Source organism: Scyliorhinus canicula, chromosome 11 (genome assembly GCF_902713615.1).
Source record: "Scyliorhinus canicula chromosome 11, sScyCan1.1, whole genome shotgun sequence".
Classification (NCBI taxonomy): domain Eukaryota; kingdom Metazoa; phylum Chordata; class Chondrichthyes; order Carcharhiniformes; family Scyliorhinidae; genus Scyliorhinus; species Scyliorhinus canicula.
Window position 1 is genome coordinate 146,326,733 of NC_052156.1, and position 14,197 is coordinate 146,340,929.

At 49.9% G+C, this 14,197-nt stretch overlaps 1 protein-coding gene across 2 annotated transcripts in view; it reads left to right on the top strand.

The window, feature by feature from the left end:
• Positions 1–14,197, top strand: part of hcls1 (hematopoietic cell-specific Lyn substrate 1) — a 60,935-nt gene that overhangs the window by 16,960 nt on the left and 29,778 nt on the right. For both annotated transcript variants that reach the window (XM_038811685.1, XM_038811686.1), the window contains exons 3-6: positions 2,120–2,193; positions 7,340–7,469; positions 8,158–8,268; positions 12,322–12,376. In XM_038811685.1, coding sequence (XP_038667613.1) covers positions 2,120–2,193; positions 7,340–7,469; positions 8,158–8,268; positions 12,322–12,376 — 370 coding nt within the window. The remainder of the gene's footprint in view (positions 1–2,119; positions 2,194–7,339; positions 7,470–8,157; positions 8,269–12,321; positions 12,377–14,197) is intronic.

A 14,197-nucleotide genomic window follows, 5' to 3' on the forward strand; every position in this document is an offset into this window, starting at 1 on the left:
CTCCTCCTTAGAACACATGACCTTGGAGCAGGAGTAGGTAATTTAGCCTCCTGAGCCTAACACCCTCAATGTCATCGTGGCTGATCCCATCCTGGCCTCAACTCCACTGTACTGCCTGTTCTCTATAACCCTTCAGTCCATTATCAATTAACAATCTGTCTAACTCCTCCTTAAATGTACTCACTGTCCCTGCATCCATCGCACTCTGGGGTAGCGAATTCCTCAGATTCACAACCCTTTGGGAGAAGTAGTTTTTCCTCAAATCTGTTTTAAATTTGCTGCCTCTTATTCTAAGATTATAACCTCTTGTTCTAGAATGCCCCCCAAGAGGAAGCATCAGCTCCACTTCTACTTTATCCGTACCTTTTAGCACCTTGTATACCTCAATTAGATCTCCCCTCATTCTTCTCAACTCTAGAGTATAGGCTGAAACTGTTATATCTCGCCTCATACGACAACCCCCTCATCTCTGGAATCAATCTAGTGAACCTCCTCTGAACTGCCTCTAATGCCGCTACATCCTGCCTCAAATAAGGGGACTGAAACTGTGGACAATACTCCAGGTGCGGTCTTACCAATGCCTTGTATTGTTTGCAACAACACTTCCTTACCTTTATACTCAATTCCTTTTGCTATCAATGCCAACATTCTGTCTGCTTTCCTTATTATCTGCTGCAGCTGCATGCTTGTTTTCTGTGACTCAAGCATGAGGACCCCTAGGTCCCTCTATATCGGAGCACCCTGAGGTCTCTCACCATTTAGATAAGAAGTTTTCCTTCCATTTTTTCATCCAAAATGCATAACCTCTCACTTTCCCTCACTCTCCCATCCTCCTTCCTTCTCTCCCCCCGTCTCCCCTGCCCATTCCTCGCTCCCCTTCCTCTTTCCCCTCTAGCCAGTTCACCTCTATTCCCCCTCCTCTCCCCTTACTTTAGTCTGTATCTAACCCTTTGCTGTACCTGCTTATGGAGTGTTTGATGATAGGGACAGTGTCGAGGGAGCTTTATTCTGTAGCTAACCCTGTGCAGTCCCTGTCCTGTGAGTGTTTGATGGAGAAAGTGCAGCGGGAGCTTCATTCTGTATCTAATCTGTGCTGCAGCTGCCTTGGGAGTATTTGATGAGGACAGTGTAGTGGGAGATTTATTCTGTTTCTAACCTCATGCTGTGCCTGCCCTGCGAGTGTTTGATGGAGAAAGTGTAGAGGGAGCTTCACCATGTATCCAACCCAGTGTTGTACCTGCCCTGTGACTGTATGAGAGAGATAGTGTAGAGGCAGCTTCACTCTGTATCTATCCTGTACTGTACCTGCCCTGGGAGTGTTTAATGGGGACAGTGTAGAGAGTGCTTCACTCTGTATCTAACCTCGTGCTGTATGGAGAGCGTTTGATGGGGACTGTGAAGAGGGAGCTTCACTGAGAACCTAACCCCATGCTATATCTGCACTGGGAGTGTTTGATGGGGACAGTGTGGAGAGTGCTTCACTCTGTATCTAACCTCGTGCTGTATGGAGAGCGTTTGATGGGGACTGTGAAGAGGGAGCTTCACTGAGAACCTAACCCCATGCTATATCTGCCCTGGGAGTGTTTAATGGGGACAGTGTGGAGAGTGCTTCACTCTGTATCTAACCTCGTGCTGTATGGAGAGCGTTTGATGGGGACTGTGAAGAGGGAGCTTCACTGAGAACCTAACCCCATGCTATCTGCGCTGGGAGTGTTTGATGGGGACAGTGTAGAGTAAACTTCATTCTGTATCTAACCCTGTGCTGTACCTGTCCTGGGAGTGTTTGAGGCAGATGGTGTAGAGGGAGTTTTATTCTGTACCCTCCCATCTCCTCCCAGCGCTCCCTCAGTACTGTCCCCCCCCCAATTGTGTAGCGCTCTGTGAGTGCTTCCCTTCCAACTGTGCAGATCTCCCTGAGTGGACCCCCCCCCCACCCCCACCATCATACGTATCCCGCGAGATGTGAACCCAAAATTTCAAGTTGGAGCTCTGGTCTCTGTATTCTCTGGCACAGACTTGAACTCCAATGAACCCTGACTCCAACAGGAATATTGCCCCTGAATGAAAAGCTGGCTGCTGCTTCTTGATTGACTCTGCTTCCAATTTTCTGTTGTTGCAGAATGACATTTCCGAAGCGGAGCAGCGATGGGGAGCGAAGACTGTCGAGGGGTCAGGCCGGCCCCAGCACGTCAAGTAGGTATTGGGAGGAACTGCCGAAACCGGGTACACCCTGACCCTGTGGCTACCGCAAAGTATTACGGCAGGGGAGACCACACACTGGGCATGGTGGTAGTGCCAGAGAGTGCCACCTCTATACCCGCTCAGTTGTGTAAGGTAGAGAATTGTAGGATACTGCTGCAGTCACAACGAAGAGATGGCACTGTATGCTAATGTCAGGACCATGTGAACCACCTCAGTCAGACAGAGGGAGGTGCCTTTGAAGTTTAAGAAAAGAAAGATTTGCATTGATTGCGAACCTTTCATGACCATAAGAGAAAATGCTTTAAGCTAATGAAATACTTTTGAAATGTAGTCACTGTTGTCGAATAGCTAAGGTACACCAGCAAGCTGTGACCAACAGAAATGCGACACTGGCCAGCTCATCTGATTTTACAATGGCGATTGAGGGATAGATAATGTCCGGCATATTGGAGAGAACACCACTGCCCATCTTCAAAGTTGTGCCATTGGGTCCTTTTCATCCACCCTGAGTGGACAGGTGGGGCCTCTGTTTTGATATCTCATCCATAAGACAACGCCTCCAACAGTGCAGCACTCCCTCAGCGCTGCACTCGAGCGACAGCCTCGGAGTGCGACGTGAACCAAGAACAATGTGGTTCAGAGGCAAGACAGCCACCAGCTTTGGTGGATTGTTGCAGTGCCTCCTGGAGATCATAGACACCGATGTCGCAGTGGGAGAACAATGGTGCGTCGAGTGAGTCCAATGGCTGGAGCACTGATCAGAAAATTGCTTTGCTCTGATAACGTTGAGCATCTTGATTATTACTGCAGAAGAAGTGCAATAAATGGGAGGTTTTTTTCTTTCAGTCTTGCATTTACCTTCCAGAAGTTCCTGAAGCAGAATTTAGCAGGTCTGGGTAGGCGAACAGGCAAATTGTTAAGATCCACCAATGAGCGGAACATTGTCTGCAGCCTGTAACCCATTTTCTTTCTCTGACTCCTGCTGCGTAATCATGAGTTTCCTCTTTTTAGCTCATTTCTGTGGTTTCCTTGATGGGGGATGGGGGTGGATGGAGCACAGGCTGTCGCTGTGTCGACTGCAGACGAGGATGTCGTGAGCAACTCTTACAAGAGGTCAGTCACCAAATTAGGGCATTTGAGGAAAGCGCGTCACCAACTACACCGAGAAGGGAAATGTCCAGACCCTAGATTGGAGGCGCTGTCGTTGTGGCACATTTACCGATCCTAAATCTGCTCACTGAAAAGGAAAAGTGCAGCCACTTGTCACGTGGATGACCCAATTTTCACAAAATACACGCCTACCTCGTCCCGGGGGGGGGGGTGACTGAAATGTTGAGAATGACGGTTATGCCTCGCCTCCCACCCCCTGACAGCGCCCTCTAGGGGTAAAGTCACAACAACATACCCAGGACAGACTGGCAGGGGGACCTGTGCCCTTCCTGCTTAAATAACACTCAGAACTTGAGGAAGAATCATCCAGAAGGCAAGCAGTTCCGACATTAAACCGAGACACCTGCAAATGTGGACTTGAAGATCCCACGGTGCACTCCGAGAAGAGTAGGAGAGTTCCTCTGCATGCTTGGTCAACATTCCTCCCTCCACCAATATCAGAAAAAAATTGATTATCTGGACATTTATTGCATTTCTTTTGTTGAGCCTTGTGTACAATTTTTTAGATAAATATTTTTGAGGAAAAGTTTTTCCAATATAACACTTTCACAACCACATTCATACAACATTTACCATATTTTAACCCCCCCCCCCCCCACAATCCCTCCCCCCCTAACAGCTGATGCTGACCAATTCCCTGAAGTAGGAAATGAGCGGCTGGCACCTCCGGTAGAATCCTTCCGTTGACCCTCTCAAAAGATGCTTGACTTTTTCTAAATGGAAGGACTCCATCAGGTCACTTAACCAGGTCACAGTACTGGGCGGGACCCAAGGCCTCATTCCAAACAGAACTCCCCTTCGGGCTATTAGCGAGGCGAAGACCAGAACATCTGCCTTCACCCCCATCTGTAGCTCTGGTCAGTCTGAACCCCAAAGATAGCCACCAAAGGATAAGGCTCCAACTCAACCCTGAGAATTCTTGACGGTCTGAAGAAGGAGTCCCAAAAGTTCAGAAGCTAAGAACAAGACCAGAACATGTGTGTATGATGCGCTGGACCCCTAGAACACCGCTCGCACCTACATTTACTGCCGACAAGAACCCACTCATCCGTGCCCTGGTCAGATGTGCCCTATGGACCACCATGAACTGAATCAGGCTGAGCCTAATCACAAGGCTGAGCCTAGTTACGAGGAGGTGGAGTTTACTCTGTGTATAACCTCGCCCCACACCTCCCACTCAACACCTGGCCCAGCTCCCTCTCTCACTTCCTCTTGACCTCATCCAGTGGAATCTGACTAAGGAAATTTGGCATGTCAGCTACGACCCTCACCAACTTCTACAGATGCACCATAGAAAGCATTCTTTCTGGTTGTATCACAGTTTGGTATGGAGCCTGCTCTGCCCAAGACCGCAGGAAACTACAAAAGGCTGTGAATGTAGCCCAGTCCATCACGCAAACCAGCCTCCCATCCATTGACTCTATCTATAATTCCCGCTGCCTCGGAAAGGCAGCCAGCATAATTAAGGACCCCACGCACCCCGGACATACTCTCTTCCACCTTCTTCCGTCAGGAAAAAGATACCAAAGTTTGAGGTCACGTACCAGCCAACTCAAGAACAGCTTCTTCCCTACTGCCATCAGACTTTTGAATGGACCTACCTCGTATTAAGTTGATCTTTTCTCTACCACCTTGCCATAACTGTAACATTATATTCTGCAGTCTCTCCTTCCTTCCCTATGTACGGTATGCATTGTTTGTACAGCATGCAAGAAACAATACTTTTCACTGTATACTAATACATGTGACAATAATAAATCAAATCATCGACACAAGCCGACTACAAGTATCCAACATCTTTCCCTCCCCTACATCAACCACCGACAGATCTCTCTCCACTAACAAGGGCAAGAGTGCCAAGGAGAATGAAGAAATCTCCTTACGTACAAAGGCACGTACCTGATAATACCGAAACAGGTCAGCTCTCTGAAGTTGGTACTTGCCAACCACTTCTCAAAACGAGTGAACTTCCTATCTGTGAACAAATCCCCACACCGCTCCAGCCCCTCCTCTCTCCATGTCCCAAACGACGAGTCCAAGGCTGCCAGTCCAGATGATGATTTTCACAGATTGAGGCCAAAAATGACACAGCATCCAGCTTAAAATGCTGCCTAAACTCCATATTCTCAAGGTGGCCACCACCAGACTGGAAGAAGCTTTGTGTATAACTTAGCTACTGCATTTTCCTACATACCAAGCGTGTATTTCAAAGTAATGCATTGGGCTGTAAAGTATTTTGGGGCAACTTGAGGACATAGAAATACAAGTTCATTTTTTATTCCTTTTAGTTGAAGGGTTCCTGATACCTGAAGCGTTTCGAAGGGTCTTTCCTTTATCAATTCCACCCAGATTGCTTCTGGTTGCCACCACAGCCCATCGCTACACCCGAGAGACCCTGCACAGCTAAACAGCAAAGCTGATCCCCATGGTCAGAGGGAAGAGCTTTGAGCAAAGACCGGAATAGCTTTGGCTTCTCAGATTTGGAAGCAGCAAGGCAGTGTAGAGAGTTTATAACCGAGAGGGTTAATCAGCTCTGGGATTTACAGATACACCAGGAGCTGCGGTAGTGAACCTGCCACCTCCACCCGAAATGTGATACTCACCTCACTGGGCTAACTCTGATGAAGTGACCTGGTAAATCATGTCTGCCACACAAACAACTGTTTGCTGACGAGGAAGGCCCACCATTACCTTCTCGAGGGAGCTAAGGATGCCACCTTCCGTCTTCATCCACATGTCCTGTGTACAAATTGCAGAATTTTTACCGTGCAGGAGGAGGCCATTTGGCCCCTCGTGTTGGCGCCGGCTCTCCAAACGAGCATCATGACTTTGTGCCATTCCACTGCCTTTTCCCCATACCCTTGCACGTTGATTCTATTCAAACAACGACACTTCCCGGCAGTGCATTCCTGACCGGAACCACTCGTTGAGTGAATACGTTTTTTCTCGCATACATTTGCCTCTTATGCAAGTCATTTTAAGCCTGTGCCCTCTCGTTCTTCATCCTTTAACGAGCAGGAACAGCTTCTCCCTACCCACTCTGTCCAGCCCTCTCATGGTTTTGAACATCTCTATCAAATCTCCTCAGCCATCTTCTCTCCATGGAGAACAGTCCCAAACTCTCCGATCTATCCTCATAACTGAAGCTATCAAAATCTTATCAAAAAGATGGGGCAACAGATCATGAGGGTGGGTTGTTGGGGGGGGGGGGGGGGAGGGGTCCAAGATCAGGGAGTATAAGTTGATTCTGGGCAGGCTTAAAATACTTCCTTGCATAGAGGAAGATTGACAGCAGAATGGGGTTGGCAGGAAAGGTGACCGGGGGGGGGGGGGGGGGGGGCGGATTTGGACCTGTTAAAGGAAACAGTTGGCTGCTTTAGTAATGAATCAGTGGGGCTGAGATTATGGAAGGATAGGATTAAATGTACTGATTGTTCAAGCATGGTGCATTGAGATGTTATTGTGCTGTGAGAATCAGAAGCAGCAAAGCATATCTAAATCCTTATGTTTGAACATCACACCAAGTGAGCTCTTCAACAAGGGGAAGGGAGAGGGTGTCCCCTTCCTCCACCTGATGAGAGGGTCTGGGGGAGGTGGCTTCAGTTCTGAAACCATCCATGGGGGAGGGGGGGGAGGTGGAGTGATGGGGGCACCTGCCCCCATTCCTCTCTAAGATACAGAGGTGCCACTTGAACACTTCCTGCTCCCACAGCATCACATATGAGGCTGAGAAAACTGGGGCACAGGCTGAGGAAATGAAGTTCTCCTTCATGACTGCCGGGGTCAGATTGCTACAGTGGACATGTTTGCCAGCTTCCTTCTTCAATTTGAATACTGGGATAAAGGTAGTCCTGGTCCCTATCGCTAAAACGTTTACTAACATCTAAATTCATAAGATGCTGACACAAGCCAGTGAAACACTGTCCTGGTCCTGAGTAATAGGATTGTACGGGGTTTTTTTTTCCAGTGTCCATGAGCTGAGGCAAAATGTCTCAAAAGATCACGAAACCATCAAGAAGAAAGAGTTGGAGCAGGGAGCAAAAGCATCATACGGTTATGGTGGCAAGTTTGGGGTCCAGAAAGATCGCATGGACAAGGTAATTAATTGATCATTCCAGGGGTGCAGAGTCATGATAGGGATGAGAGCAGCAGGGTGGTGAGGGGGGGCGGGGAAAGCAGATGCTGGGATGGAGGGGGGAGCAGAGCGCTAGGATGGGGTGGGGAGCAGGGTTCTGGGCCGGAGGGGAGAATGGGGGTGGGAGCGCAGGGATGTCTGGGGGCACAGGTGGGGGCCCAGGCAATGTTGCTGGGAGCAGGGAGGGATGGGGGTGCTAGGAGGAGTGGGGTGCAGGAGAGGATGGGGGAGCATGGAAGGGTGGGGTAGGTGGGGGTGCAGGAGGAGGAGGTGGTGGCACAGGGGAAGGGTGGGGTTGCAGGGAGGTGGGGGCACTGGGAGGGGTGGGGGTGCAGGGATGGGTGTGGGGTGCAGGGAGGGGTGCGGAGATTAGGGAGGCGTGGAGAGGGAAGGGATGGTGGGGGCAGGGTGGGGTGCAAGGAACACGGAGGGGTTGGGTCAGGAAGGGGTGTGGGGAGCAGAGAAACATGGGGGTCAGGGAATGGTGAATTGGTTCCATTGACCATCCACATTGGCTGTAGTTTCACCAGACATCAGTTTGAGTGCAACAGTTCATTTTGGCGCTTGGATTTGCTCAGTGGAAGACATCAGTGGGGACTGGTGGACATATGTTGTGCATGCTGTAATTCCCAGTATTCCTCTTCTCCCAGTCTGCCTTAGGAAACGAGTATGTAGCAGATGTTGCAAAACATTCGTCACAGACTGATGCAGCCAAGGGATTCGGTGGGAAGTATGGAGTTCAAAAAGATCGGTCGGACAAGGTAAGGATAAAAGGCAACTCTGCAGATATTATAAGCCTGTGGAGGTGCCAATCCAATGAGACAACAGAATAGAGTGGCTCCAACACTGACATTTCTATGTGTGAGAACTGCGCTCCGATCCAGTCCACATAGAGGAGTGGGGTCGACACTTTCTGACTCCTGGCAAAGTGACCCAGAAGGCAGCTTAGATTCTTTCAGCCGATTTCACCAGCCCACACTGGTCACAGGCTGGAAGTGTAAGACATAAAAGATCACACAGGTCTTATCTGTTATGGGCCAGAGTTTAGAGAACCCCAAAATGTATCATGGAGTTCGCCTGCCCTACACTTTTACTAGATTGATAAACACCCATTTTTTAAAGGTACATCCACTACAGATATTTTTATAAACACCCATTTCTTAAAGGTACTCTCACATGACACATCTGAGGTTTGATACTGATTTCTCAGACACAGAGGGATATCTACTCTGTATCTGACACAGGGTACACCTTCAATCAGTGATTGGGGCTGATGAAGGATTGAACAAGTGACCAGGAGAGAGGGCGGAGTTATAATACCCACAAGACCAATGGGGATGACCCGATTGATGTCCCCATAGGACCCATGGTGTACGAATTCCCCCCGCTGAGGGGCAGAGGCCCAACAGTGGGCTCGCTAATTCCCCAAGATAAAAGCGGGCCCAGGAAGGAGCCGGCATCACGCGATGGTCCCAGCTGGCACTTGACTGTTGCTTAGTTGCTGGATTTCCTCACTGCGAATAGGAAATAAATTACTTCAGACTCACGTTTTCGGGACTCCTCATTAACTACAATAGGTGGTTGGGTTATTTTTTCATTCACAGGATGTGGGCGTCGCTGGCTGGGCCAGCACTTTTGCTCACTTGTGCTTGAACTGAGTCACTTACTCGGCCATTTCAGGAGGCAGTAAAGAGTCAACAACGTTACAGCTGAGCTGTGGGCCAGAGCAGGTAAGGATGTCCCAAAGGGACATTCGGATCTTCACAACAATCAACAATGATTTAATGTCATCCAGATTTTTATTGATTTCAAACTTCACAATCTACCTTAGTGGGATTCGACCCTGGGTCCCCCAGGTGTTACCCAGGGTCTCGGGATTACTGGTCCAATGACAATACCAATACTCCACCTCCTAGGGATATGGATGGGTAGCGGGTGATTGGGGATATAGGGAGTGGGTGGCTAGGGGTAATCGGGGATATGGGGAGCGGGTGCGTAGGGGTAATCGGGTATATGGGGAGGGTAGTTAGGGTAATCGAGGATATGGGGTGAGGGAGGTTAGGGGTAATCGGGGATATGGGGAAGGTGGTTAGGGGTAATCGGGTATATGGGGAGAGGGTGGGTAGGGGTAATCGGGGATATGGGGAGTGGGTGGGTAGGGGTAATCGACATGGGGAGAGGGTGGTTAGGGGTAATCGGGGACATGGGGAGAGGGGGGTTAGGGGTAATCGGGGATATGGGGAGGGAGGTTAGGGGTAATCGGGGATATGGGGAGCGGGTGGGTAGGGGTAATCGGGGACATGGGGAGAGGGTGGTTAGGGGTAATCGGGGACATGGGGAGAGGGTGGGTAGGGGGTAATCGGGAATATGGGGAGAGGGTGGGTAGGGGGTAATCGGGGATATGGGGAGAGGGAGGTTAGGGGTAATCGGGGATATGGGGAAGGTGGTTAGGGGTAATCGGGTATATGGGGAGAGGGTGGGTAGGGGTAATCGGGGATATGGGGAGTGGGTGGGTAGGGGTAATCGACATGGGGAGAGGGTGGTTAGGGGTAATCGGGGACATGGGGAGAGGGGGGTTAGGGGTAATCGGGGATATGGGGAGGGAGGTTAGGGGTAATCGGGGATGTGGGTAGGGGTAATCGGGGACATGGGGAGAGGGTGGTTAGGGGTAATCGGGGACATGGGGAGAGGGTGGGTAGGGGGTAATCGGGAATATGGGGAGAGGGTGGGTAGGGGGTAATCGGGGATATGGGGAGAGGGAGGTTAGGGGTAATCTGGGATATGGGGAGAGGGTGGTTAGGGGTAATCGGGGACATGGGGAGAGGGTGGTTAGGGGTAATCGGGGATATGGGGAGTGGGTGGGTAGGGGTAATCGGGGACATGGGGGGTAGGGGTAAACGGGGATATGGGGAGAGGGTGGTAGGGGTAATCGAGGATATGGGGAGAGGGTGGTTCGGGGTAATCGGGGATATGGGGAGAGGGGGGTAGGGGTAAACGGGGATATGGGGAGAGGGTGGTGGGGTAAACGGGGATATGGGGAGTGGGTGGTTAGGGGTAATCGGGGACATGGGGAGAGGGTGGGTAGGGGTAATCGGGGATATGGGGACAGGGTGGTTAGGGGTAATTGGGGATATGGGGAGTGGGTGGGTAGGGGGTAATCGGGGACATGGGGAGAGGGTGGTTAGGGGTAATCGGGGACATGGGGAGAGGGTGGGTAGGGGGTAATCGGGGATATGGGGAGAGGGTGGGTAGGGGGTAATCGGGGATATGGGGAGAGGGAGGTTAGGGGTAATCGGGTATATGGGGAGAGGGTGGTTAGGGGTAATCGGGGACATGGGGAGAGGGTGGTTAGGGGTAATCAGGGATATGGGGAGTGGGTGGGTAGGGGTAATCGGGGACATGGGGAGTGGGGGGTATGGGTAAACGGGGATATGGGGAGAGGGTGGTTGGGGTAATCGAGGATATGGGGAGAGGGTGGTTAGGGGTAATCGGGGATATGGGGAGTGGGTGGGTAGGGGGTAATTGGGGACATGGGGAGAGGGTGGGTAGGGGTAATCGGGGACATGGGGAGAGGGTGGTTAGGGGTAATCGGGGACATGGGGAGAGGGTGGGTAGGGGGTAATCGGGGATATGGGGAGAGGGTGGATAGGGGGTAATCGGGGATATGGGGAGAGGGAGGTTAGGGGTAATCGGGGATATGGGGAGAGGGTGGTTAGGGGTAATCGGGGATAAGGGGAGTGGGTGGGTAGGGGTAATCGGGGACATGGGGAGTGGGGGGTATGGGTAAACGGGGATATGGGGAGAGGGTGGTTGGGGTAATCGGGGATATGGGGAGTGGGTGGGTTGGGGTAATCGGGGACATGGGGAGTGGGTGGTTAGGGGTAATCGGGGATATGGGGAGAGGGTGGTTAGGGGTAATCGAGGACATGGGGAGAGGGTGGTTAGGGGTAATCGGGGACATGGGGAGAGGGTGGTTAGGGGTAATCGGGGATATGGGGAGAGGGTGGGTAGGGGTAATCGGGGACATGGAGAGAGGGTGGTTAGGAGTAATCGGGGACATGGGGAGAGGGTGGTTAGGGGTAATCGGGGATATGGTGAGGGGGCGGGGTAATTGGGGATATGGGGAGTGGGTGGTTAGGGGTAATCGGGGACATGGGGAGAGGGTGGTTATTGGTAATCGGGGATATGGGGAGGGGGGTTAGGGGGGATTGGGGATATGGGGAGAGGGTGGGTATGGGTAATTGGGGATATGGGGAGAGGGTGGTTAGGGGTAATCGGGGACATGGGGAGAGGGGGGTAGGGGTAATCGGGGATATGGGGAGAGGGTGGGTAGGGGTAATTGGGGATATGGGGAGTGGGTGGTTAGGGGTAATTCGGGATATGGGGAGAGGGTGGTTAGGGGTAATCGAGGACATGGGGAGTGGGTGGTTAGGGGTAATCGGGGATATGGGGAGAGGGTGGTTAGGGGTAATCGGGGACATGGGGAGAGGGTGGTTAGGGGTAATCGGGGATATGGGGAGAGTGGTTATTGATAATCGGGGATATGGGGAGGGGGGTTAGGGGGGATTGGGGATATAGGGAGAGGGGAGTTAGGGGTAATCGGGGATATGGGGGGGAGGTAAGGGGGGATTGGGGATATAGGGAGGGGTGAGTTAGGGGGGATTGGGGATACAGGCACTTGTGGACCTGATAAGTGAAAATAGGCCAGTTTTGTTTTATTGGTGCTACATGTTTGCTCCTTCTCTGTTGCCCTGAAAGTGGCGGTCCTTGTGGATATTAGTCTAACAGCTCAATCTCTTGGCTCTCTCTTGCAGTCCGCCATGGGATACGAGTACAAAGGAGAAGTGGAGAAGCATGCTTCACAGAAAGGTAAAATGTGGCCTTACTCCCAGCCAATGTGGAAGTGAGGCCAGAAGGAATTGGTCAAGAAATTCCACAATGAGATGGAATTGAAGTCAAAATATCCACATCATTATTTGCAATGTGTTGCCCTCTGCATTTTACTACGTGTGCATGATTTTCTGTACTTACCCAGGTTTGTGTGATATTCTACCTCCACAGGGGTGTATAACACTCTCTGTATTTACCTGGGTGTGTGATACTCTCTGTATTTACCTGGGTGTGTGATACTCTGTATTTACCTGGGTGTGTGATACTCTCTGTATTTACCTGGTTGTATAACACTCTCTGTATTTACCTGGGTGTGTGATACTCTCTGTATTTACCTGGGTGTGTGATACTCTCTGTATTTACCTGGGTGTGTGATATTCTCTATAGTTATCTGGGTGTGTAATACTCTCTGTATTTACCTGGGTGTGTGATACTCTCTGTATTTACCTGGGTGTGTGATACTCTCTGTATTTACCTGGGTTGTGTGATATTCTCTATAGTTATCTGGGTGTGTGATACTCTCTGTATTTACCTGGGTGTGTGATATTCTCTATAGTTACCTGGGTGTGTGATACTCTCTGTATTTACCTGGGTTGTGTGATATTCTCTATAGTTATCTGGGTGTGTGATACTCTCTGTATTTACCTGGGTGTGTGATACTCTCTGTATTTACCTGGGTTGTGTGATATTCTCTATAGTTACCTGGGTGTGTGATACTCTCTGTATTTACCTGGGTGTGTGATACTCTCTGTATTTACCTGGGTGTGTGATATTCTCTATAGTTACCTGGGTGTGTGATACTCTCTGTATTTACCTGGGTGTGTGATACTCTCTGTATTTACCTGGGTGTGTGATACTCTCTGTATTTACCTGGGTGTGTGATACTCTCTGTATTTACCTGGGTGTGTGATACTCTGTATTTACCTGGGTGTGTGATACTCTCTGTATTTACCTGGGTGTGTGATACTCTCTGTATTTACCTGGGTGTGTGATATTCTCTATAGTTATCTGGGTGTGTAATACTCTCTGTATTTACCTGGGTGTGTGATATTCTCTATAGTTATCTGGGTGTGTGATACTCTCTGTATTTACCTGGGTGTGTGATACTCTCTGTATTTACCTGGGTGTGTGATATTCTCTATAGTTATCTGGGTGTGTAATACTCTCTGTATTTACCTGGGTGTGTGATACTCTCTGTATTTACCTGGGTGTGTGATACTCTCTGTATTTACCTGGGTTGTGTGATATTCTCTATAGTTATCTGGGTGTGTGATACTCTCTGTATTTACCTGGGTGTGTGATATTCTCTATAGTTACCTGGGTGTGTGATACTCTCTGTATTTACCTGGGTTGTGTGATATTCTCTATAGTTATCTGGGTGTGTGATACTCTCTGTATTTACCTGGGTTGTGTGATATTCTCTATAGTTATCTGGGTGTGTGATATTCTCTATAGTTATCTGGGTGTGTGATACTCTCTGTATTTACCTGGGTGTGTGATACTCTCTGTATTTACCTGGGTGTGTGATACTCTCTGTATTTACCTGGGTGTGTGATACTCTCTGTATTTACCTGGGTGTGTGATACTCTCTGTATTTACCTGGGTGTGTGATACTCTCTGTATTTACCTGGGTGTGTGATACTCTGTATTTACCTGGGTGTGTGATACTCTCTGTATTTACCTGGGTGTGTGATACTCTGTATTTACCTGGGCGTGTGATACTCTCTGTATTTACCTGGGTGTACGATACTCTCTGTATTTACCTGGGTGTGTGATATTCTCTGTATTTACCTGGGTGTG